Raw genomic sequence first — 25,000 nt, forward strand, 5'->3', positions numbered from 1 at the left:
TAGGGAGATGTATCAGGTTAAATGCTACTTTTTGTTATCAGAAACTCAATGCAAAACAACCTGTGGAGAGTATTGTTGAACTGTTTCGTATAACTCACCAGTCCTAAATGATATCGATTCTTAAATGGACACTTATCAGTAGATGTGTACTACTGCATAGAATGACTTTAGAGAATGTAGTACAAATCACTAACCATACCTGTTGGCAATATTGCTACATTGCAAAGTATAAATATGATAACATTTTACTTACAAAGAAATGGTTCTCACACAAGACTCCCCAATGGTCGACAGTGTATGCATTTGGGTGTAGGGGTAATGTTAATGCACCAAAAATGGTATAGCACTGCAAGTAATTGTCATATTCTATCCAAATTTGTTTTAAAAAGTACATTAGACATAACTTATTGTGATCAAGTTTGTTATACATCAATACCATTGCGTGTTATAAAGTTTGAAGAAAAGTATCAAAATCACTGCTAAAATAATGCTACTTTTTAGACATTTGCCTGGTAAAATGCTAATTTTTATATTTAAAAAAACTGTAATCTTGGTGATTATTTGTTATGGAACTAATCAAAACAGAACTGTCCTTGATTGTAATGTATTAATTGACAGTGGTTTTATTCAAATACATTGTATATGGCATATACTGTAAATGAGTAGGTATTTTTAAAGTATCACATCATTGTTGAAAAACGTAATTTTGTCATATTTGCCATCAGTTGACTGTGGTAGACTTTTAGTATGTTGAACAAGAGACACTACAAAAATGCATTGTTAAAAATAAATTCCATTGCAATTATTTTGACCTTTGCCCAATTTTGGGGCTAATTTTACTGGCCGACAGGGTTTCTTCAACTTCCCTGAAGAATTGTACATTGCCAATGAATGAGCCATTTCTGGCCATTGCCATACAGCTTTGAAATTTTCTTTCTTCACGAGGCCCCATGCTCTTCCCACTTCACTGCGATCCAAGCACGTTTTCCCAACTCTAACATAAATTTACAACTTCATTCTGAATTTTTTCCTTCCTATTGAAGGATAGAAAAACTGACGTTGTTTATCCTCAGTTTCCATTTTGTAATAACGGAATCATTAACTCTTCCATAAGTACCAACGGGTTGGTGTATTTGGCTCGTAATGCTGTGATCCCAGGTTCAAATCCAATACATTTCTGTTAATTGTACACTCATGACTACAATTCATGTAAACATAGTGAAGTTTATGTCCTCATCTGTATGCACTGAATGCACAAGCTCCTCTGATAACATAATATACAGTATAGGATAACATGAAAACGAGGGGGGGAGCACTCGGTAGAGTGAAAAACCTCCGCCGCCAATACTGCTCGGTCACTCAAGTGAACCTGATATCCTATTTATTCAATTTGACGTCAGTGATCACAGAGTTATAGTTTGCAACTTTCCCTTTTACACACTAAATTCATTCGTCATAACTAGATTCCTTGAGACAGAAATTGATTTTACGTGGGTATATCCACCTGAAGTTCCAAAATCAGCCGCAATTATAATTTTGGCATGTTTTTTTGTTGGAAATCACTTATAACATGTAGAAATGCAAAAAAAAAAAAATCGAAATTTTGTTGAAAAAAAAGTTGCAAAAATTTTTTTTCTTACAATTTTTTTTTTGGGGGGGGGAGGGTTGGAAATCACTTTAAACATGTAGAAATGCAAAAAAAAGAAATCGAAATATTGTTGAAAAAAAAAGTTGCAAAATTTTTTTTTCTCTAAATTTTTTTTGGGGACGGGGGGGAGGTTGGAAATCACTTTAAACATGTAGAAATGCAAAAAAATTTCAAATCTTTTTTCAAATTGGCTGCCATAGTGGCCATATTGGATTTTGGACTAAGTCCAAAATCTAATGGCATGATCCTTGGACCATACCTAACCCCCCCCCCCCCCAACCAAGTTTCGTCGAAATCCGTCGGGGAGTTTTTCCGTTATACTGTTCACAAACAAACAAACAAACAAACAAACAGAAAGGGGTGAAATCAGTAACCTCCGATCTTCGATTGGAGAGGTTAATAAATAAAGAAATAAATAAAACAATTAAGACTATTTTAACTAGAAAATATAATTTGACACTAATGCATCGACGGATATGCCTCCACCCATGTTCGTTGTCAACCCACTGGTACTTTTGACCTCAATTAAAGGTCACAGGAGATGGCACTAGAGAGAGAAGAGAGCGAGATAAGTAGAAGACACATCAGATACTTCTAAACTCGAGTTGTGGCCTGCAAAACGATTTTCAAAAGGCCCATGACCTTTGACCTGTTGAACCCAAAATTGAATCGGTTCATCTTTGTATTGCAGACTATACTTGTGCTGTTTGGTTGAAGTTTTCAGCGGTGCCCAAGTTATCGCAGTAAAATAAAAATTGATAACGCATGCATGGACGGGACGGACAGCCAACCCGGATTACATAATGCCTCGGGCCAAAGGCTGAGAAGGCCCAATAATTTTACTTCCAACGATCAACCAATCATCAGTATGCACCTGTGATCCTCTGCATCTTTATGTGCCTCGCGCGGAGACGACCTTTGGCAAGCCGTTGCTTGGCAGCCATGCAGCGGATGTGGTCATCAAACTCAAAGGCTGCTTGAAGCACAGGCAAAGGCCGTGCATGCGGCGTCGAAGCAGGACGATGGATGGTGACGTGCAAGACCCGATGATCATCCTTATCTCCTGTTACCTGCAAGTCCTGTGGTTCAAAGGCAAAATAAAAATATAATTATCATTTCTCTTTACACAATGCTCTCAGTGTATGGCCACTTGGGCTAAAATAAAATAAATAAACCATATAATGTCACAGAGCAAACACATCATTAAATTTGATCGCAATTAAAGGTCATGATGGAGAAATATAGATAGAGAAATATAGAGATGGAGGAGAGAGGGAGAGGGAGAGGGAGAGGGAGAGATGGAGGAGAGAGGGAGAGATGGAGGAGAGAGGGAGAGGGAGAGATGGAGGAGAGAGGGGGAGGGAGAGGGAGAGATGGAGGAGAGAGGGAGAGGGAGAGGGAGAGATGGAGGGAGAGATGGAGGAGAGAGGGAGAGATGGAGAGGGAGAGATGGAGGAGAGAGGGAGAGGGAGAGGGAGAGATGGAGGAGAGATGGAGGAGAGATGGAGAGGGAGAGGGAGAGGGAGAGGGAGAGGGAGAGATGGAGGAGAGAGGGAGAGGGAGAGGGAGAGATGGAGAAGAGAGGGAGAGATGGAGAGGGAGAGATGGAGGAGAGAGGGAGAGGGAGAGGGAGAGATGGAGGAGAGATGGAGGAGAGATGGAGAGGGAGAGGGAGAGATGGAGAGGGAGAGGGAGAGATGGAGGAGAGAGGGAGAGATGGAGGAGAGAGGGAGAGATGGAGGAGAGAGGGAGAGATGGAGGAGAGAGGGAGAGATGGAGGAGAGAGGGAGGAGAGAGGGAGAGATGGAGGAGAGAGGGAGAGATGGAGGAGAGAGGGAGAGATGGAGGAGAGAGGGAGAGATGGAGGAGAGAGGGAGAGATGGAGGAGAGAGGGAGAGATGGTGGAGCGAGGGAGAGATGGAGGAGAGAGGGAGAGATGGAGGAGAGAGGGAGAGATGGAGGAGAGAGGGAGAGATGGAGGAGAGAGGGAGAGATGGAGGAGAGAGGGAGAGATGGAGGAGAGAGGGAGAGATGGAGGAGAGAGGGAGAGATGGAGGAGAGAGGGAGAGATGGAGGAGAGAGGCAGAGATGGAAGAGAGAGGGAGAGATGGAGGAGAGAGGGAGAGATGGAAGAGAGAGGGAGAGATGGAGGAGAGAGGGAGAGATGGAGGAGAGAGCGAGAGGTGGAAGAGAGAGGGAGAGACGGAGGAGAGAGGGAGAGGTGGAAGAGAGAGGGAGAGATGGAGGAGAGAGGGAGAGGTGGAAGAGAGAGGGAGAGATGGAGGAGAGAGGGAGAGGTGGAAGAGAGAGGGAGAGATGGAGGAGAGAGGGAGAGGTGGAAGAGAGAGGGAGAGATGGAGGAGAGAGGGAGAGGTGGAAGAGAGAGGGAGAGATGGAGGAGAGAGGGAGAGGGAGAGAGAGATGGAGGAGAGAGGGAGAGGGAGAGGGAGAGATGGAGGAGAGAGGGAGAGGGAGAGGGAGAGATGGAGGAGAGAGAGGGAGAGGGAGAGGGAGAGATGGAGGAGAGAGGGAGAGGGAGAGGGAGAGATGGAGGAGAGAGGGAGAGGGAGAGGGAGAGATGGAGGGAGAGAGGGAGAGGGAGAGGGAGAGAGAGAGGAGAGGGAGAGGGAGAGGGAGAGATGGAGGAGAGAGGGAGAGGGAGAGGGAGAGGGAGAGATGGAGGAGAGAGGAAGAGGGAGAGGGAGAGGGAGAGATGGAGGAGAGAGAGAGGGAGAGGGAGAGGGAGAGATGGAGGAGAGAGGGAGAGGGAGAGGGAGAGGGAGAGATGGAGGAGAGAGAGAGGGAGAGGGAGAGATGGAGGAGAGAGGGAGAGGGAGAGGGAGAGATGGAGGAGAGAGGGAGAGGGAGAGGGAGAGATGGAGGGAGAGAGGGAGAGATGGAGAGAGGGAGAGATGGAGGAGAGAGGGAGAGGGAGAGGGAGAGATGGAGGAGAGAGGGAGAGGGAGAGGAGAGAGATGGAGGAGAGAGGGAGAGGGAGAGGGAGAGATGGAGGAGAGAGGGAGAGGGAGAGGGAGAGATGGAGGAGAGAGGGAGAGGGAGAGGGAGAGATGGAGGAGAGAGGGAGAGGGAGAGGGAGAGATGGAGGAGAGAGGGAGAGGGAGAGGGAGAGATGGAGGAGAGAGGGAGAGGGAGAGGGAGAGATGGAGGAGAGAGGGAGAGGGAGAGGGAGAGATGGAGGAGAGAGGGAGAGGGAGAGGAGAGAGATGGAGGAGAGAGGGAGAGGGAGAGGGAGAGATGGAGGAGAGAGGGAGAGGGAGAGGGAGAGATGGAGGAGAGAGGGAGAGGGAGAGGGAGAGATGGAGGAGAGAGGGAGAGGGAGAGGGAGAGATGGAGGAGAGAGGGAGAGATGGAGGAGAGAGGGAGAGATGGAGGAGAGAGGGAGAGGGAGAGGGAGAGATGGAGGAGAGAGGGAGAGGGAGAGGGAGAGATGGAGGAGAGAGGGAGAGGAGAGAGAGATGGAGGAGAGAGGGAGAGAGGGAGAGGGAGACATGGAGGAGAGAGGGAGAGGGAGCGGGAGAGATGGAGGACAGAGGGAGAGAGGGAGAGGGAGACATGGAGGAGAGAGGGAGAGAGGGAGAGGGAGAGATGGAGGAGAGAGGGAGAGGGAGAGGGAGAGACGGAGGAGAGAGGGAGAGATGGAGAGAGGGAGAGATGGAGAGGGAGAGGGAGAGGGAGAGGGAGAGATGGAGGAGAGAGGGAGAGGGAGAGGGAGAGATGGAGGAGAGAGGGAGAGGGAGAGGGAGAGATGGAGGAGAGAGGGAGAGATGGAGGAGAGAGGGAGAGATGGAGGAGAGAGAGAGATGGAGGAGAGAGGGAGAGATGGAGGAGAGAGGGAGAGATGGAGAGAGAGGGAGAGATGGAGGAGAGAGAGAGATGGAGGAGAGAGGGAGAGATGGAGGAGAGAGGGAGAGATGGAGGAGAGAGGGAGAGATGGAGAGGGAGAGGGAGAGATGGAGGAGAGAGGGAGAGATGGAGGAGAGATGGAGAGATGGAGGAGAGAGGAGAGATGGAGGAGAGAGGGAGAGATGGAGGAGAGATGGAGAGATGGAGGAGAGAGAGGGAGAGATGGAGGAGAGAGGGAGAGATGGAGGAGAGAGGGAGAGATGGAGGAGAGAGGGAGAGATGGAGGAGAGAGGGAGAGATGGAGGAGAGAGGGAGAGATGGAGGAGAGAGGGAGAGATGGAGGAGAGAGGGAGAGATGGAGGAGAGAGGAGAGGAGAGATGGAGGAGAGGGAGAGATGGAGGAGAGAGGGAGAGATGGAGGAGAGAGGGAGAGATGGAGGGAGAGAGGGAGAGATGGAGGAGAGAGGGAGAGATGGAGGAGAGAGGGAGAGATGGAGGAGAGAGGGAGAGATGGAGGAGAGAGGGAGAGATGGAGGAGAGAGGGAGAGATGGAGGAGAGAGGGAGAGATGGAGGAGAGAGAGGGAGAGAGGGAGAGATGGAGGAGAGATGGAGGAGAGAGAGAGATGGAGGAGAGAGGGAGAGATGGAGGGAGAGAGGGAGAGATGGAGGAGAGAGGGAGAGATGGAGGAGAGAGGGAGAGATGGAGGAGAGAGGGAGAGATGGAGAGATGGAGAGGGAGAGATGGAGGAGAGAGGGAGAGATGGAGGAGAGAGGGAGAGATGGAGGAGAGAGGGAGAGATGGAGAGAGGGAGAGATGGAGGAGAGAGGGAGAGATGGAGGAGACAGGGAGAGATGGAGAGGGTGAGATGGAGAGATGGACAGGGAGAGATGGAGAGGGAGAGATGGAGATGGAGAGATGGAGAGGGAGAGATGGAGAGGGAGAGATGGAGAGGGAGAGATGCAGAGGGAGTGATGGAGGAGAGGGAGTGATGGAGGAGGGAGTGATGGAGGAGAGAGGGAGAGATGGAGGAGGGAGAGATGGAGAGAGAGGGAGAGATGGAGGAGAGAGGGAGAGATGGAGGAGAGAGGGAGAGATGGAGGAGAGAGGGAGAGATGGAGGAGAGAGGGAGAGATGGAGGAGAGAGGGAGAGATGGAGGAGAGAGGGAGAGATGGAGGAGAGAGGGAGAGATGGAGGAGAGAGGGAGAGATGGAGGAGAGAGGGAGAGATGGAGGAGAGAGGGAGAGATGGAGGAGAGAGGGAGAGATGGAGGAGAGAGGGAGAGATGGAGGAGAGAGGGAGAGATGGAGGAGAGAGGGAGAGATGGAGGAGAGAGGGAGAGATGGAGGAGAGAGGGAGAGATGGAGGAGAGAGGGAGAGATGGAGGAGAGAGGGAGAGATGGAGGAGAGAGGAGAGATGGAGGAGAGAGGGAGATGGAGGAGAGGGAGAGATGGAGGAGAGAGGGAGAGATGGAGGAGAGAGGGAGAGATGGAGGGAGAGAGGGAGAGATGGAGATGGAGGAGAGAGGGAGAGATGGAGAGGGAGAGATGGAGAGAGAGGGAGAGATGGAGAGAGGGAGAGATGGAGAGGAGAGGGAGAGATGGAGGAGAGAGGGAGAGATGGAGGAGAGAGGGAGAGATGGAGGAGAGAGGGAGAGATGGAGGAGAGAGGGAGAGATGGAGGAGAGGGAGAGATGGAGGAGAGAGGGAGAGATGGAGGAGAGAGGGAGAGATGGAGGAGAGAGGGAGAGATGGAGGAGAGAGGGAGAGATGGAGGAGAGAGGGAGAGATGGAGGAGAGAGGGAGAGATGGAGGAGAGAGGGAGAGATGGGGAGAGACAGGAGAGATGGAGGAGAGAGGGAGAGATGGAGGAGAGAGGGAGAGATGGAGGAGAGAGGGAGAGATGGAGGAGAGAGGGAGAGATGGAGGAGAGAGGGAGAGATGGAGGAGAGAGGGAGAGATGGAGGAGAGAGGGAGAGATGGAGGAGAGAGGGGGAGAGGGGGGACAGAGGGAGAGACGGAGGAGAGAGGGAGAGATGGAGGAGAGAGGGACAGATGGAGGAGAGAGGGAGAGATGGAGAGGGAGAGATGGAGAGGGAGAGATGGAGAGGGAGAGGGAGAGATGGAGAGGGAGAGATGGAGAGATGGAGAGGAGAGAGGGAGAGATGGAGGAGAGAGGGAGAGATGGAGGAGAGAGATGGAGAGACAGGAGAGATGGGGAGAGACAGGAGAGATGGAGGAGAGAGGGAGAGATGGAGGAGAGAGGAGAGATGGAGGAGAGAGGGGAGATGGAGGGAGAGGGAGAGATGGAGGAGAGAGGGAGAGGGAGAGGGAGAGAGATGGAGGAGAGAGGGAGAGATGGAGAGAGGGAGAGATGGAGGAGAGAGGGAGAGATGGAGAGGGAGAGATGGAGGAGAGAGGGAGAGATGGAGGAGAGAGGGAGAGATGGAGGAGAGAGGGAGAGATGGAGGAGAGAGGGAGAGATGGAGGAGAGGGAGGGAGAGATGGAGAGAGAGAGGAGAGATGGAGATGGAGGAGAGGGAGAGATGGAGAGAGAGGGAGAGATGGAGGAGAGAGGGAGAGATGGAGGAGAGAGAGGGAGAGATGGAGAGGGAGAGAGGGAGAGATGGAGGAGAGAGGGAGAGATGGAGGAGAGAGGGAGAGATGGAGGAGAGAGGAGAGATGGAGGAGAGAGGGAGAGATGCAGGAGAGAGGGAGAGATGGAGGAGAGAGGGAGAGATGGAGGAGAGAGGGAGAGATGGAGGAGAGAGGGAGAGATGGAGGAGAGAGGGAGAGATGGAGGAGAGAGGGAGAGATGGAGGAGAGAGGGAGAGATGGAGGAGAGAGGGAGAGATGGAGGAGAGAGGGAGAGATGGAGGAGAGAGGGAGAGATGGAGGAGAGAGGGAGAGATGGAGGAGAGAGGGAGAGATGGAGGAGAGAGGGAGAGATGGAGGAGAGAGGGAGAGATGGAGGCGAGAGGGTGAGATGGAGAGGGAGAGGGAGAGATGGAGGAGAGAGGGAGAGAGGGGGGAGAGAGGGAGAGATGGAGGGGAGAGGGGGAGATGGAGGAGAGAGGGAGAGATGGGGGAGAGAGGGAGAGGTGGAGGAGAGAGGAAGAGATGGAGGAGAGAGGGAGAGATGGAGAAGAGGGGGAGAGATGGAGGAGGGAGAGATGGAGGAGAGAGGGAGATGGAGGAGAGAGGGAGAGATGGAGAGGAGAGAGGGAGAGATGGAGGAGAGAGGGAGAGATGGAGGAGAGGAGAGATGGAGGGAGAGAGGGAGAGATGGAGGAGAGAGGGAGAGATGGAGAGGAGAGATGGAGAGATGGAGGGAGAGAGGAGAGATGGAGAGGGAGAGATGGAGGAGGAGAGATGGAGAGATGGAGAGGGAGAGATGGAGGAGAGAGGGAGATGGAGGAGAGAGGGAGAGATGGAGGAGAGAGGGAGAGATGGAGAGGGAGAGATGGAGAGAGAGATGGATGAGAGAGGGAGAGATGGAGATGGAGAGGGAGAGATGGAGGAGAGAGGGAGAGATGGAGGAGGGAGAGGGAGAGATGGAGAGGGAGAGATGGAGAGGGAGAGATGGAGAGGGAGAGATGGAGATGGAGAGATGGAGAGGGAGAGATGGAGAGGGAGAGATGGAGGGGGAGAGATGGAGAGGGAGAGATGGAGGAGAGAGGGAGAGATGGAGGAGAGAGGGAGAGATGGAGGAGAGAGGGAGAGATGGAGAGGGAGAGATGGAGAGGGAGAGATGGAGAGGGAGATGGAGGAGAGAGGGAGAGATGGAGGAGAGAGGGAGAGATGGAGGAGAGAGGGAGAGATGGAGAGAGAGGGAGAGATGGAGGAGAGAGGGAGAGATGGAGGAGAGAGGGAGAGATGGAGGAGAGAGGGAGAGATGGAGGGAGAGATGGAGGGAGAGATGAGAGGGAGAGATGAGAGAGGGAGAGATGGAGGAGAGAGGGAGAGATGGAGGAGAGAGGGAGAGATGAGAGAGGGAGAGATGGAGGAGAGAGGGAGAGATGGAGAGGGAGAGATGGAGAGGGAGAGATGGAGAGAGGGAGAGATGGAGAGAGGGAGAGATGGAGGAGAGAGGGAGAGATGGAGAGGGAGAGATGGAGAGGGAGAGATGGAGAGGGAGAGATGGAGAGGGAGAGATGGAGAGGGAGAGATGGAGGAGAGATGGAGAGATGGAGAGATGGAGAGGGAGAGATGGAGAGGGAGAGATGGAGAGGGAGAGATGGAGAGGGAGAGATGGAGAGATGGAGAGGGAGAGATGGAGAGGGAGAGATGGAGAGATGGAGAGGGAGAGATGGAGAGGGAGAGATGGAGAGGGAGAGATGGAGAGGGAGAGATGGAGAGGGAGAGATGGAGAGGGAGAGATGGAGAGGGAGAGATGGAGAGGGAGAGATGGAGAGGGAGAGATGGAGAGGGAGAGATGGAGAGGGAGAGATGGAGAGATGGAGAGATGGAGAGATGGAGAGGGAGAGATGGAGAGATGGAGAGATGGAGAGGGAGAGATGGAGAGGGAGAGATGGAGAGAGGGAGAGATGGAGAGGGAGAGATGGAGAGGGAGAGATGGAGAGGGAGAGATGGAGAGGGAGAGATGGAGAGATGGAGAGATGGAGAGGGAGAGATGGAGATGGAGAGATGGAGAGGGAGAGATGGAGAGGGAGAGATGGAGAGGGAGAGGGAGAGATGGAGAGGGAGAGAGGGAGAGAGGAGAGATGGAGAGGGAGAGATGGAGAGAGAGAGAGATGGAGAGGGAGAGATGGAGAGGGAGAGATGGAGAGGGAGAGATGGAGAGGGAGAGATGGAGAGGGAGAGGGAGAGATGGAGAGGGAGAGATGGAGAGGGAGAGATGGAGAGATGGAGAGGGAGAGATGGAGATGGAGAGGGAGAGGGAGAGATGGAGAGGGAGAGGGAGAGATGGAGAGGGAGAGAGGGAGAGAGGGAGATGGAGACATGGAGATGGAGAGATGCAGATGGAGAGTGAGAGAAGGAGAGGGAGAGGAGGAGAGGGAGAGATGGAGAGGGAGAGATGGAGAGGGAGAGATGGAGAGGGAGAGATGGAGAGGGAGAGATGGAGAGGGAGAGATGGAGAGATGGAGAGGGAGAGATGGAGATGGAGAGGGAGAGGGAGAGATGGAGAGGGAGAGATGGAGATGGAGAGGGAGAGGGAGAGATGGAGATGGAGAGGGAGAGATGGAGAGGGAGAGATGGAGAGGGAGAGATGGAGATGGAGAGGGAGAGGGAGAGATGGTGAGGGAGTGAAGGAGAGGGAGAGAGGGAGAGATGGAGAGGGAGAGATGGAGAGGGAGAGATGGAGAGGGAGAGATGGAGAGATGGAGAGGGAGAGATGGAGATGGAGAGGGAGAGATGGAGAGGGAGAGATGGAGAGGGAGAGATGGAGAGGGAGAGATGGAGAGGGAGAGATGGAGAGGGAGAGGGAGAGATGGAGAGGGGAGAGATGGAGAGGGAGAGATGGAGATGGAGAGGGAGAGATGGAGATGGAGAGGGAGAGATGGAGAGATGGAGAGGGAGAGATGGAGAGATGGAGAGGGAGAGATGGAGAGGGAGAGAGGGAGAGATGGAGAGGGAGAGAGGGAGAGATGGAGGAGAGAGGGAGAGATGGAGATGGAGAGGGAGAGGGAGAGATGGAGATGGAGAGGGAGAGGGAGAGATGGAGAGGGAGAGATGGAGAGGGAGAGATGGAGATGGAGAGGGAGAGATGGAGAGGGAGAGGGAGAGATGGAGAGGGAGAGATGGAGAGGGAGAGATGGAGAGATGGAGAGGGAGAGATAGAGAGGGAGAGATGGAGATGGAGAGGGAGAGATGGAGATGGAGATGGAGAGGGAGAGATGGAGAGGGAGAGATGGAGAGATGGAGAGGGAGAGATGGAGAGATGGAGAGGGAGAGATGGAGAGATGGAGAGGGAGAGATGGAGAGGGAGAGAGGGAGAGATGGAGAGGGAGAGATAGAGAGGGAGAGATGGAGATGGAGAGGGAGAGATGGAGATGGAGATGGAGAGGGAGAGATGGAGATGGAGAGGGAGAGATGGAGATGGAGAGGGAGAGATGGAGAGATGGAGAGGGAGAGATGGAGATGGAGATGGAGAGATGGAGAGGGAGAGATGGAGAGATGGAGAGGGAGAGAGGGAGAGATGGAGAGATGGAGAGGGAGAGATGGAGAGGGAGAGATGGAGATGGAGAGGGAGAGATGGAGATGGAGAGGGAGAGATGGAGATGGAGAGGGAGAGGGAGAGATGGAGAGGGAGAGATGGAGAGGGAGAGATGGAGGGAGAGATGGAGAGGGAGAGGGAGAGATGGAGGAGAGAGAGGGAGAGATGGAGAGGGAGAGATGGAGGAGAGAGGGAGAGGGAGAGATGGAGAGATGGAGAGGAGAGGAGAGAGGGAGAGATGGAGGAGAGAGGGAGAGGGAGAGGGAGAGATGGAGGAGAGAGGGAGAGGGAGAGGGAGAGATGGAGGAGAGAGGGAGAGGGAGAGGGAGAGATGGAGGAGAGAGGGAGAGGGAGAGGGAGAGATGGAGGAGAGAGGGAGAGGGAGAGGGAGAGATGGAGGAGAGAGGGAGAGGGAGAGGGAGAGATGGAGGAGAGAGGGAGAGGGAGAGGGAGAGATGGAGGAGAGAGGGAGAGGGAGAGGGAGAGATGGAGGAGAGAGGGAGAGGGAGAGGGAGAGATGGAGGAGAGAGGGAGAGGGAGAGGGAGAGATGGAGGAGAGAGGGAGAGGGAGAGGGAGAGATGGAGGAGAGAGGGAGAGGGAGAGGGAGAGATGGAGGAGAGAGGGAGAGGGAGAGGGAGAGATGGAGGAGAGAGGGAGAGGGAGAGGGAGAGATGGAGGAGAGAGGGAGAGGGAGAGGGAGAGATGGAGGAGAGAGGGAGAGGGAGAGGGAGAGATGGAGGAGAGGAGAGAGGGAGAGGGAGATGGAGAGATGGAGGAGAGAGGGAGAGGGAGAGGGAGAGATGGAGAGGAGAGAGAGGGAGAGGGAGAGGGAGAGATGGAGGAGAGAGGGAGAGGGAGAGGGAGAGATGGAGGAGAGGGAGATGGAGAGGGAGAGATGGAGAGGGAGAGATGGAGAGGGAGAGATGGAGAGGGAGAGATGGAGAGGGAGAGGGAGAGATGGAGATGGAGAGGGAGAGATGGAGAGGGAGAGATGGAGAGGGAGAGATGGAGGGAGAGATGGAGAGGGAGAGATGGAGAGGGAGAGATGGAGAGGGAGAGATGGAGAGGGAGATGGAGAGGAGAGATGGAGAGGGAGAGATGGAGAGGGAGAGATGGAGAGGGAGAGATGGAGAGGGAGAGATGGAGAGGGAGAGATGGAGAGGGAGAGATGGAGAGGGAGAGATGGAGAGGAGGAGAGATGGAGAGGGAGAGAGGGAGAGGTGGAGAGGGAGAGATGGAGAGGGAGAGATGGAGAGGGAGATATGGAGAGGAAGAGATGGAGGTGGAGAGGGAGAGATGGAGATGGAGAGGGAGAGGGAGAGATGGAGAGGGAGAGATGGAGATGGAGATGGAGATGGAGATGGAGAGATGGAGATGGAGAGAGAGATGGAGAGGAGAGGGAGAGATGGAGAGGGAGAGATGGAGATGGAGAGGGAGAGATGGAGAGGGAGAGATGGAGAGCGAGAGATCGAGAGGGAGAGATGGAGAGGGAGAGATGGAGGGGGCGAGATGGAGAGGGAGAGATGGAGACGGAGAGATGGAGTGGGAGCGATGGAGAGGGGGCGATGGAGAGGGAGAGTGGGGGAGGGTGAGAGGGAGAGGGAGAGATGGAGAGGGAGAGATGGAGAGGGAGAGATGGAGAGGGAGAGATGGAGAGAGAGATGGAGAGGGAGAGATGGAGAGGGAGAGATGGAGAGGAGAGATGGAGAGGGAGAGATGGAGGAGAGGGAGAGATGGAGAGGGAGAGATGGAGAGGGAGAGATGGAGAGATGGAGATGGAGAGATGGAGAGGGAGAGATGGAGAGATGGAGAGGGAGAGATGGAGAGGGAGAGATGGAGAGGGAGGGATGGAGAGGTAGAGATGGAGAGGGAGAGATGGAGAGGGAGAGATGGAGAGGGAGAGATGGAGAGGGAGAGATGGAGAGGGAGAGGGAGAGATGGAGAGGGAGAGATGGAGATGGAGAGATGGAGAGGGAGAGGGAGAGATGGAGATGGAGAGATGGAGATGGAGAGATGGAGATGGAGAGGGAGAGATGGAGAGGGAGAGATGGAGAGGGAGAGATGGAGAGGGAGAGATGGAGAGGGAGAGATGGAGAGGGAGAGATGGAGAGGGAGAGATGGAGAGGGAGAGATGGAGAGGGAGAGATGGAGAGGGAGAGAGATGGAGAGATGGAGATGGAGAGATGGAGAGGGAGAGATGGAGAGGGAGAGATGGAGAGGGAGAGATGGAGAGGGAGAGATGGAGAGGGAGAGATGGAGAGGGAGAGATGGAGAGGGAGAGATGGAGAGGGAGAGATGGAGAGGGAGAGATGGAGAGGGAGAGATGGAGAGGGAGAGATGGAGAGGGAGAGATGGAGAGGGAGAGATGGAGAGGGAGAGATGGAGAGAGGAGAGAGAGATGGAGAGAGAGAGAGAGAGAGAGAGAGAGAGGAAGAGAGGGAGAGAGAGAGAGATGGAGGAGAGAGGGAGAGAGAGAGAGAGATGGAGGAGAGAGGGAGAGAGAGAGAGATGGAGGAGAGAGGGAGAGAGAGAGAGATGGAGGAGAGAGGGAGAGAGAGAGAGATGGAGGAGCGAGGGAGAGAGAGATGGAGGAGAGAGGGAGAGAGAGAGAGGGAGAGAGAGAGATGCAGGAGAGAGGAAGAGATGGAGGAGAGAGGAAGAGATGGAGGAGAGAGGGAGAGAGGGAGCATTAGATACTTCTCACTCAAGTTGTGATCTGCAAAATGATTTTCAAAGCCAAAGAGCACATGTTTGTATTACATTCCATACTTCTGCTGAGTTTGGTTGAAATTGCTTCAGTGGTTCACAAGTTTAGATCACAAATATATTCAGTTGAAGTTCATACGACCATAGACATTTGATCTGTTTAACACAAAATCGAATCAGTTCATCTCTGTATTTAGGTCTATAATTGTGCCAACTGGTTGAAATCACATCAGTTGTTTACAAGTTATGATAATAAAAAAAAACCCAATAATGCATGGACAACAGCCCGAAAACAATCCCTCTGGCCTTTGGCTGCGGAGGCAAAAAAAATAAAATTAAAAAGTCCAAACCAAACTACATTTACATAAACCTACCAGGCCAACCTTATTGTGTCAAAACATTCCCATTCAAGACGACTGGGATTCCACATCAGCCTTCGTTCCCACAAGGCGAGTTCTGAAGAAATCTGTTGCTGTTCCTCTTGCATTCACAATGTGAAACCTGAATTACTTTCAATAAGCAGCATGCAAAATCTGAAAATGCAACTTTGTGCATAGGTGTAGGCCCAAACAAAAACATTCATTCATTGTGGACAAGGCCAGAGCCAAGATTGTGGATCGAGACGTGGAGGAGACCGAGAGAATTATATTGACTCATCCCAAGAAAGGGATACCGGAGAATGCCGAGAAGGGATTGAGACGTCAAGAATGCATAGCTCATCGCTTACCCTCCCTCTGCTTCTCGGGTTTCCATATGAACCATAGCCTCCTTTAAATTAACAAGCTCGAATGAGCTAAGATCCTCATCCTCTTAATGATGTCATAAAAACGAATATGACATCATCGTGATGTATCAGGTTTGCGATAAATTACACTGGTCCGTCATTTCAGAGGTCTAGGTTTTTTTCTCAACGGTTCTTATATGCTATTTGCATGCTGAATTTAGAAATGTATCTCATTTCGCTCAATCAGGTCAAGTTTTTATGCTATCTCAATTTTAAGGAAAAAAAATAATCAAAATTTGTTTTTTTTAATGAGCATTTTTTTTTATTCAAAATCAGACTTGCATTGACAGAAAATGTACAAACTATATATAAAAAAATACACCCGTGCGGGAGTGACGGTCATCTCTGCGAGAAACAAGCATGAGTTCCTGTTACTTGGGTGTAGTGTCCTCGGGTCAGGAGGGATTTTTGGCCAACTTTGAAGTCACGTGACGCGAAAACAAAAGCGAATATCGAAAATCCAGCCCGACCAAATCTAGATATTGTCCCATAGATTCATATGCCACAATCAAATTCAAGATAACTTAAGAAATGTAGGAGGAGATAGATTTTGAAAATCGTCATTTTGCAACTACATGAAGCAGTTTTCGCAAAATTCAGTCACGTGACGTGTACGTATTCAAAGATATCGGTATTCTTTCGAATGGACATGAAAGACAAGGTCAGCTGCTATGCAATGACACCATTCACTAACTTTTACCATGCCCACGAGAGAATATATAGCCTCCTGAAGGTAGGGCAGTTTTTCCAAACTTTGAAGTCACGTGACACGAAAACGAAAGCGAAATTCGAAAATCCGTCCCGACTAAATTTAGATATTGTCCCATACATTCATATGCCACGATCAAATTCAAGATCGCTTGAGAAATGTAGGAGGAGATAGAATTTGAAAATCGTCATTTTCGCATTTTTTGCCAGCTTTGAAGTCACGTGACACGAAAACGAAAGCGAATATCGAAAATCCGGCCCGACCAAATTTAGATATTGTCCCATAGATTCATATGCTACAATCAAATTCAAGATTGCTTGAGAAATGGCGGAGGAGATAGAATTTGAAAATCGTCATTTTCGCAACTTCAAAGGCCTCGTGACCTTGACCTTCGGTGACCTTGAAAGTCATACCATCATGTACGTCTCATCGACCTCTATCAGGATCACTAATGACCAGATCTCCCACTTCAACTTCATTGTGAACGGACAGACGGACGGATCGAGGTACATCGACACCCATATTATTAGGTCATGCTCGAAGAGATGACCTAAAAAGATGAAGGACTGCTGACCTAAAAAGATGAAGGACCTAAAAAGATGAACAGTGACTGCTGCAGCGACTGAAGTTGGGTGTTGCCAGAAACAACGATTTATCTATATTTTCCTGTAATTGAAATGAAAGTAATTGAGAAAGGCACTTTCTTCCACATTAAGTGTACTTGTGTGTCATTATATGTATAGTTTGTACATTTTCTGTCAATGCAAGTCTGATTTTGAATAATAAAAAAAATGCTAATTAAAAAAAACAAAAATTTTGATTTTTTTGTTTTTCCCCTTAAAATTGAGATAGCATAAAAACTTGACCTGATTGAGCGAAATGAGATACATTTCTGAATTCAGCATGCAAAAAACATGTAAGGGCCGTTGAGAAAACCTAGACCTCTGAAAAAAATATTTCAAATGCAGCCCAGTGTTATCTGTGCTAATGCCGGGCTTGATTCCCGCAAACAAAATTCAAACAGCTTGCCTAGTTTTGGAGATAATGGTATACGCGATTTCCATTTGCGGCAATATTATGACGCCAACTTTTTTTCTTGGAAGAATTTCCAAAATCGGAGATGGTTACTGCCTGCGCGTGGGCTTTCTGCATATACGAGGTATGTTCAAAAAGTATCCAACGTTAATTTTTCGTGCGTAAACAAATGAAGCTAGGGAGGCGTCGTTTGGTGCACGTATGAAGGCGATCCTAATTCGTATGCATGAATATTTTCCCACCTGCAGAAGCTGTCAGTCGCCGACAGACCGCCGATGAGTGAGGAAGTGTAAGTGAGCGCCGTCGGATTTTCGTTTTTGACAAAATGATGGATCACTGTGGTCTCATCGCCAGTGATCACTGTGTTGAAGAAGTTGAGATCGCTGTTCATAGTCTCCAGCATGTCCTGTGCAATCTCCAAACGGAGTTTCTTCTGCTCGATCGTTAGCAGCTTTGGCACGAACTTCGCTGAGATTCTCCTTAAGCCCAAATCCAATGCTGACGCCCGCCTCGTCTGCAAGTTCTCTGATCGTGCTTCGAAGATTCTGCATCAGCAGGGTCCTCACTTGGCCAATGACGATCTCATTTCGGGATGTTGAGGGCCTACCAGAACGTGCTTCACTTTCCACTGAAGTGCGACCATCTTTGAAGCGGTTATACCACTCTTTTATCTGTGTGGTGCCCATTTCTTTGTTCCCGAAGGCCTGTTGAATCTTGCGGATCGTTTCCACTTGGGAATCGCCAAGCTTTACACAAAATTTGATGCAGTAGCGTTGTTCAAGTTTTTTCGTCATTTTGTCAAAAACGAAAATCTGACAGCGCTCACTTACACTTCCTCACTCATCGGCAGTCTGTTGGCAACTGACAGCTTCTGCAGGCGGGAAAATATTCACGCATACGAATTAGGATCGCCTGCATATGTGCACCAAACCACGCCTCCCAAGCTTCATTTGTTTACACAAAAAATTAAGGTTGGATACTTTTTGAACACGCCTCATACATGGCAAGTTTCACGAAGATCCGATAAAAACTCTGGGTTGTGAAACAAAAAATGTCAAAAAAATAGGAATGACGTCATAAAAATTGATAAGACGTCATAGTGATGCATCATATGTGCGGTAATTCATCTCTGCTAATGCCCTGTTCGATTCCCACAAACAGAATTCAAAAAGCTTGCCTAGTTTGAGATAACTTTTTAGGCGATTTCCATTCGCGAAGATATTTTGACGTCACAACTTTTTTTTCTCGGAGGAATTTTCAAAATCGGAGATAGTTACTGTCTGCGCAGGGTATTTTTACATTTATACACCAAGTTTCAGGAAGTTTCGAAGAAAACTAGGCTGTGAAACAAAAAGTCCACAAGAACAACAACGTGAGTAAGACTTGGAGATCCTTCACGAGGATCTAAAAAAATAAAATTTATCAGTTCAAGATATACTCTCTAGTTTAATGGACAAAATCTACACACCACAATGTGAGATCTGGAATACCATGTGTTGACCAGACAAGGCAGACAAGTAGTATAACCCCCTCACTGAAGGTCATGAACAAGCCTGTTGGTTTTTAACAGACAGTGTCAGCTGGTCCCAAACCAATTACCATGTTGATGTTATCTTTCCAGAAGCTGAAAGTCCAAATCTCAATAATTCTTCCATTGGTAGAATTTGAACCCACAACCTCACGATGCCAAATCCAGTGTTGTCACCACTAAGTGACTACGCCTACCACAGATTATGCTATTAAGAATACCTGCAGGAGGCCAGAGAACCGAACGACGCCCCAACCAAGTCGTTTTGCATCTGGTTCCACCAGCAGCATCTGGTAGATGTCCACAACAAGGAAACGCCGGAGCCTCACCGCATCTCGCCCACAAACCACACATGATAGGAGGTCACTGTTATCTACAGGATGTGGACAAACCATAACAAACGATGACAAACCATGAATGCGTATCCAATTGGTACTCTAATGAAGCACAGTCTTACTCTAAGAATAAAAACAGCCACACTGCACAAGTGAATATGAAAGCAACTTTTACCCAAGACGTCTGAACAACACTTTTAACACACAATTTGTAGGTGACAAGTTAATATGCCGAGGGTGAACCCACTGAGGTCAAGAACATCTTCTGACTTGATGAGGTCCTCATCGCGGGTAAGAGGAAGCTGCATTTCCCGCTCGAGGGAGAGGTTGAGGGACAGTACGCGGAGAAGAAAAAACACTCGCATTGCCTGCAAACAAATGATCATTAATGGCCACGATTATCCAAGCCATCACGTTTACTTTTATCGAATCACTCGAAGCTAAGCAGGGTCACCCTGAAAATGTCAAAACCATCGGACATTTTACCCACTTCGTGTTCCCATCTCAGCACTTGACTTAGTGCGACCCCAGATGCAAGTATAATATACTGTTTGTCCACTGCCAACTATGTCCTAGCAAGTCACCCAAAACGATACTGATCTCTTCTAATGTACTTGTCTTGCATGTGATTAATGTTCAAGCTGCTACATGAATCTCACACACTTTGGGGGTGGATAAAGCGAACGTTGTTCGAGACGAGACCCGCACCTCAAGAGCTCCCCATACTCACCCGCCTCGCCCGCTCTGCATCTCCACAGGGCAGCCGGTTGGTGAAGGTGATGCCAGTCAGAGGGGTGCCAGTGGGTGGAAGAAGGATGGAGGCATCCATGCTCAAGAACTCAACATTGAGAGGTTTGTTCTAGCAAGAAAAAAAACAATACAAGGGAGGGGAAAATAATGTTCAGAAAGGGAAATGACAAAAATATGGTAAAGTCAAAAAATAAAAAGTTTTTTTTTTTTTAAGGATTCAAAAAGTGTTGGACCTGACGAAGGCCACTCTGTGGTTGAAACACTGGACCTGAGCCTCGCCTTTGCACAAGACTAAAAAGAGTTGGTTTCTGCTCCATTTTAGTGAATGATAAACATACTGTCAATGCACACTCTGCTGTGACATCGTGTCGTGCAGGTGAGTATCGTTTGTGCTGCACAATCACCAAAATAAAGAACATCCATGGAGTAAATAATGATTGTAATCTTTATATCAAAGCGTCCTTGAGGAGAGTGGAAGGCTGATACCAAGCGGGAATCAATTTTTGCATCAATAATGGGAATGTAAAGTACGTGTGGTTGACACTTTTTTTTTTTCATCTCAACATCATTTTTAAAGGTCACAACCCCATTTTAACATTTTTGGCTGATTGGAACAAAATTGCCCTCTTTAGATAGCCTCGAGCAAGGAGCATTTACATCATATGCCTTCGAGTTAAAAGTCAAATGGCACTCAAAAAAAAATAAAAAATAAAAAAAAACGCCATTATTTTTTTTGGTCATCACTCAATTTTTCCATTGCAGGATCTCAAAGACCGCTTGGCCTTCCAAGATGTTCTTGCATCATCGTAGTGTACCTGATGTTTGATTTTTTTTTTTTTTTTTTTTTTTTTTTTGTATACCTTGGTCGAGGCTCGTATGAGAGCTAACACACAACTCACAGCAAGGAGGCATGAGACAAGAGGGGTGGGAGTGGAAGGGACAAAACATTGGGGAACAGACACAGGTGAACTGTGGAAGGGAGAGGGATGGGGATGGGACGGGGAACATGGCGAGGAGAAGATGGACATTACAGGGACTTTCAGGAAGGAAAGCAGGAGAATTGAAGGAAGTGGGCATGGGTGGATTATCGGGGGTAGAAAAGATCGAGGATTTGGATGGGGGAAGATAAGAGGTGGTGGTGAACAGCTGTTTTGAAAGCCTGGAGGGAAGAATGGGAAAGAATAGAGTGAGGAAGTTTATTCCAAAGGCGGGAAAAAAGAGGAATGAAAGAGTGAAGATGAGCAGTGATTCGTGATTTTGGTAGTTTTACCAGAGGGGGTTGTTGGCGGACCTTGAGCGCCCTGTGGAAATGTGGTTGGGACAAATCGCAGAGAGAGCAGGGGGGGGGCAAGGCTGGAGAGGAGTCGGTAGAAGACAGAAAGACCACCGACCAACCTGCGGTGATTGAGTGAGAGGCCCAAAGACTCAGCTTCATTGCGGGAGATGCCAATGATCTTAAAAGCCCTGGTTTCGACAGCGTGAAGTCGAGAAAGGTGGGAGGCAGGAGCACCAGCCCAGAGGGGAGAGCAGTACTCCATCAGGCTACGGACAAAAGCTTTGTAAGTAGTCAGGAGCTCAAGAGGGCCGAGGAAGGACTTTGCACGACGGAGGATTCCCAGTCGGCGACTGGCTTTTGAGGCAAGGTTGGAAATGTGACTTTCCCAGGAAAGGTCATGGCAGATAGTGAGACCCAGAAGCTTGAAAGAAAAGACTTCTTCCAGTGGATTGTTGGCAAAGTGGATGGGGGGTTTTGTAAACGGTCCTTTTCGAAGAGACATAGTGAGAGTGTGAGATTTGTGTGGATTGAAAGACATGTTCCACGTGTTGGACCAGTTTGTGATTTTATCCAGATCTGCAGTGAGCGAAGAAGCTGCTGCTTGCCGGTCTGAGGGATGACAGATGGTACGGCAGAGGGTGGAGTCATCGGCAAAGAGAAATAGAGGATTTTCCAGAGAGTCCGAGAGATCATTGATGAAAACCAGAAAAAGAACAGGGCCCAGAACGCTACCTTGAGGAACTCCAGCCTGCACAGGAAGAGGGGATGAAAGAACTCCATTTAGGCCACACGTTGATCAAGTGCGACAGGAGAGGAAGTCTGCGAGCCATGAGTGGAGATGGCCTTGAATACCATGGGAAGAGAGTTTGGTGAGTAGGGCAGGGTGCCAGACTGTGTCAAAAGCACGTGATATGTCCAGGGATACGGCTCGGATTTCCTGTCTGGCATTGAGGACCTCCATCCATTGATGGGAGAGCAGTAGCAGCATATCCAGGGTAGAGTGACCTGGTCAGAAAACCAAATTGATGATTGGAAATCAAGCCATTGGAGAAGAGGAAGGATTTCATGTCTGAAGCAATGATGGATTCCATAACCTTGCTGATGATTGGGAGAAGGCTGATTGGTCTGTAGTTACAGGGATCTGTTTTTGCACCTTTTATGCAGGGCAGTGATGTTAGCAGATTTCCAAGCAGATGGCAGATGACCTTGGGAAAATGAGAGGGTGAATAGAACAGAGAGAGGGTGAGCAAGAGCAGAAGAGCAGGCTTTGAGGACACGTGGGCTGGGATGCCGTCTGGACCGAAGTTGCAGAATCTGACTCGAGGTTTGAAAGCAAGCTCTCCACCTTGTCAGGAGAAAAGGATACAGAGTCCAGGGACAGTTGGGTGCGACTGGGTAAAGTGGGTAGAGATAGTGATGGGTTTGGGACACAAGATTTAGCTGCAAACACCGAGTTTAGACATTCAGCTTTATCACGTGTGGAATCAGCAGTGCGGCCATTTGGAGGTAAGGGAGGGATGGAGGGGGAACATACACCAGAAACAGATTTGATTAAACGCCACCAGGATTTTGAGGAGGGAGAGAGGTCTGAGAGTTCAGACTTGAGATGAGAAAGATGTTGTTTTCTGGCTCTCCTGAGGGTAGAGATACACACTTGTTCCGAGCTTTGTGGAAAGAACTGAGATTGCTCCTCAGTTGGGTTTGCTTTCCATGAGGCAAAGGCAAGTTGTTTCAGGACAACTGCCTCGCCACAAGCTTCAGTAAACCAAGGGCGGGAGGAAGGGTAAGACAACTGAACACGAGAGGGGATAAATCTGTGCATGAGGGAGAGCAAGTTTCTTTGAAAGAATTCCCAGGATGAGTTGATGTTTGAGAAAGTAGTGATAGGAGACCAGTCTGTAAGTTTGATGGCTGCTCGGAGACCCTGCCAGTCGGCTTGAGTGAAATGCCAGACTCGACGGCGGTGAGGTGGTTCTCTGATGACAGCCAGAGAGATGTCCACTTTAACAAGGACGTGGTCAGAAGAACCAATTGGAGCGAAGGAAGAGCAGCAGATATTGTCAGGGAAATTTGTCAAAATCAGATCCAGAAGAGATGGAGTACCATTGGTTGAGATCCGGGTCGGGAAGTTGACCGATTGAGTCAGTCCCAATGAGTCACAGAAATTTGTGTGCTTGACCTAATTTTTTTCGGATTGTGACCAAACAAAAAACACCTTTTTGATTACAACTTGAATAATTTTCCTCCGGTTTTCATGATGTTGAGTTTTATGGATATATTATAGATGGACACATTTTCTGAATTTACACTCCAAGCCTAAATGTTGAATGAAGGTCAAGGTCACATATGGTCTGAAAATAATATGGCCTTCATTGGATCACGGGCACCGGGGAAGGCTTACCCTTGATGATCGCCGATATCGAGTACAATTTAACCAACACCACCACTCCCTCACCGATGCGAAACCTCGTCATGGAACAGCAAAATATTTTCGCTATATTTCTACCTCCTTGTCATACAGGTGATCCAAAGATTAAACTTCCCTTCCCCCACACGACTCAATCTCACCTCTTCGTTTCCTCCGCCTTAAAATCTTCATACTTTCCCTTTTCCTAACCCATTCTCCTCCCCTCCTCCCCCACACTTTCCTCAAACCACATCATGCACATTGCACGCAGAAAGTCGTTAACAATTGCTGCCGTAAGCATACAAAATCATAAACATTGAAAATCAGAAAAAAAACATTTCAGCAAAGAGCAACGAAGAACAAGGAGATCTCACAATCATAGATCTGTACTCATCCTCAAACAGGTCGAGGAAAATCTCTTCACCCTGAAACAAGTACAAAACAAAAAACCTCTCCATTCTCATTCATTTGGGCAGTTGCAATGCTTGCCTGTTCTCAGAAAGGGGGCCAGGAAAGCACTGAGCAATAAAAGGGATAAGTAAAAACAAAATAAAATAATGATAATAAATTAGGGAGGAAAGTTGAACAATGGCAAAGTGATGACAAGAGGAAAGGTTTAAAAAGTACCTTATAAAAACCACGTAAAAGCGTGATGCTGTCTTGCCGAGCACCCTGGTGAACGAGAACGATTTCATGAGAACAAGAGGAACATTTAACATTTCCAGAAAGCAAAAGAAAGATGGACAGCGAATCAAAACCAGGATGGTCCTGGCACAACCTTTACCTCGATGCACGCACAATGCACATCCCGGAACACACAGCGACCACCGGCCTGCGGGCTAGCCAGTCCCAGGTTCTGAAGCAGCATGCAAGCAAGCTCGAGAGTGCCCAGTCGCACGTGGCTTTCTGTAAGCGACCATCAAAGAAACAACGTACTCGTTGCTGCATCACATACTCAGAATAAATAAGTGAACAAACAAAAAACACGTAACATGACTCATTCAAAACGTTCATAGTTTTTACAAGTGGGCAACAAATGCATTTTCGGTGAACTCAGATGTACCATCAGCCCCAAAAGCCACAGTTGCGTTTCTTAATAGAATATTTATTGGTCACTGAATGAACGAGTTGGAATGTGGATGTATGTGATCCATTGGGGTGGGAGTGTATGTGTTGGAGGAAAATGTCTCGAGGTGTGAGGAAAAACAGAACAGGAAAATAAATGGAGGATGACCTCCATCTTCTTCTACATCGTGAATTTGATGTAAATGCCATCTGCTGTCTCAAATCGATACCAATCTTCATCCAGGCTCCTGGATTGCATCCATTCATCAACTAACCAATGCTGACCTGGACTCTAATTTGTGGAACAATGTGCAATTTTAAATCTAGTCAAGTTCTACTCCTTGCAAGTCTTAAAGGAGGCCGTGCACAAGGACTTGATGAATCTCCACACCCATCTGATCTTTTCCACTCAACACATCTGCTGCCTGATGTGTTCGTTGAGTGGAAAACAATCTACCAACATTGGTTTGCAACACTGAACACACAAGAGATATAGAAAGACCGAGCCAATCAGCTCTCACCTAATCAACTAAACCCAGGTGGCTTGGAATATATATATATATATATATATATATATATATATATATATATATATATATATATATATATATATATATATATATATATATATATATATATATATATATATATATATATATATATATAGTTACGGCTGTGGAAATTCGCATTACACCATAAAGGGTCTACAGATGA

The 25,000-nt window shown here is 49.0% G+C and overlaps 1 protein-coding gene across 2 annotated transcripts in view; it reads right to left on the minus strand.

Annotated features, from left to right (window-relative positions):
- The window catches only part of CLEC16A (C-type lectin domain containing 16A), a 73,945-nt gene that overhangs the window by 11,181 nt on the left and 37,764 nt on the right, over positions 1-25,000 (minus strand). For both annotated transcript variants that reach the window (XM_085890563.1, XM_085890562.1), the window contains exons 14-20: positions 24,006-24,127; positions 23,849-23,893; positions 23,596-23,646; positions 19,519-19,647; positions 19,036-19,156; positions 18,675-18,826; positions 2,523-2,727 (exon numbers count right to left, since the gene is read on the minus strand). In XM_085890563.1, coding sequence (XP_085746689.1) covers positions 2,523-2,727; positions 18,675-18,826; positions 19,036-19,156; positions 19,519-19,647; positions 23,596-23,646; positions 23,849-23,893; positions 24,006-24,127 — 825 coding nt within the window. The remainder of the gene's footprint in view (positions 1-2,522; positions 2,728-18,674; positions 18,827-19,035; positions 19,157-19,518; positions 19,648-23,595; positions 23,647-23,848; positions 23,894-24,005; positions 24,128-25,000) is intronic.

Source organism: Eptatretus burgeri, chromosome 8 (genome assembly GCF_056783735.1).
Source record: "Eptatretus burgeri isolate ZD-2024b chromosome 8, Ebu_testis_v1, whole genome shotgun sequence".
NCBI lineage: Eukaryota > Metazoa > Chordata > Myxini > Myxiniformes > Myxinidae > Eptatretus > Eptatretus burgeri.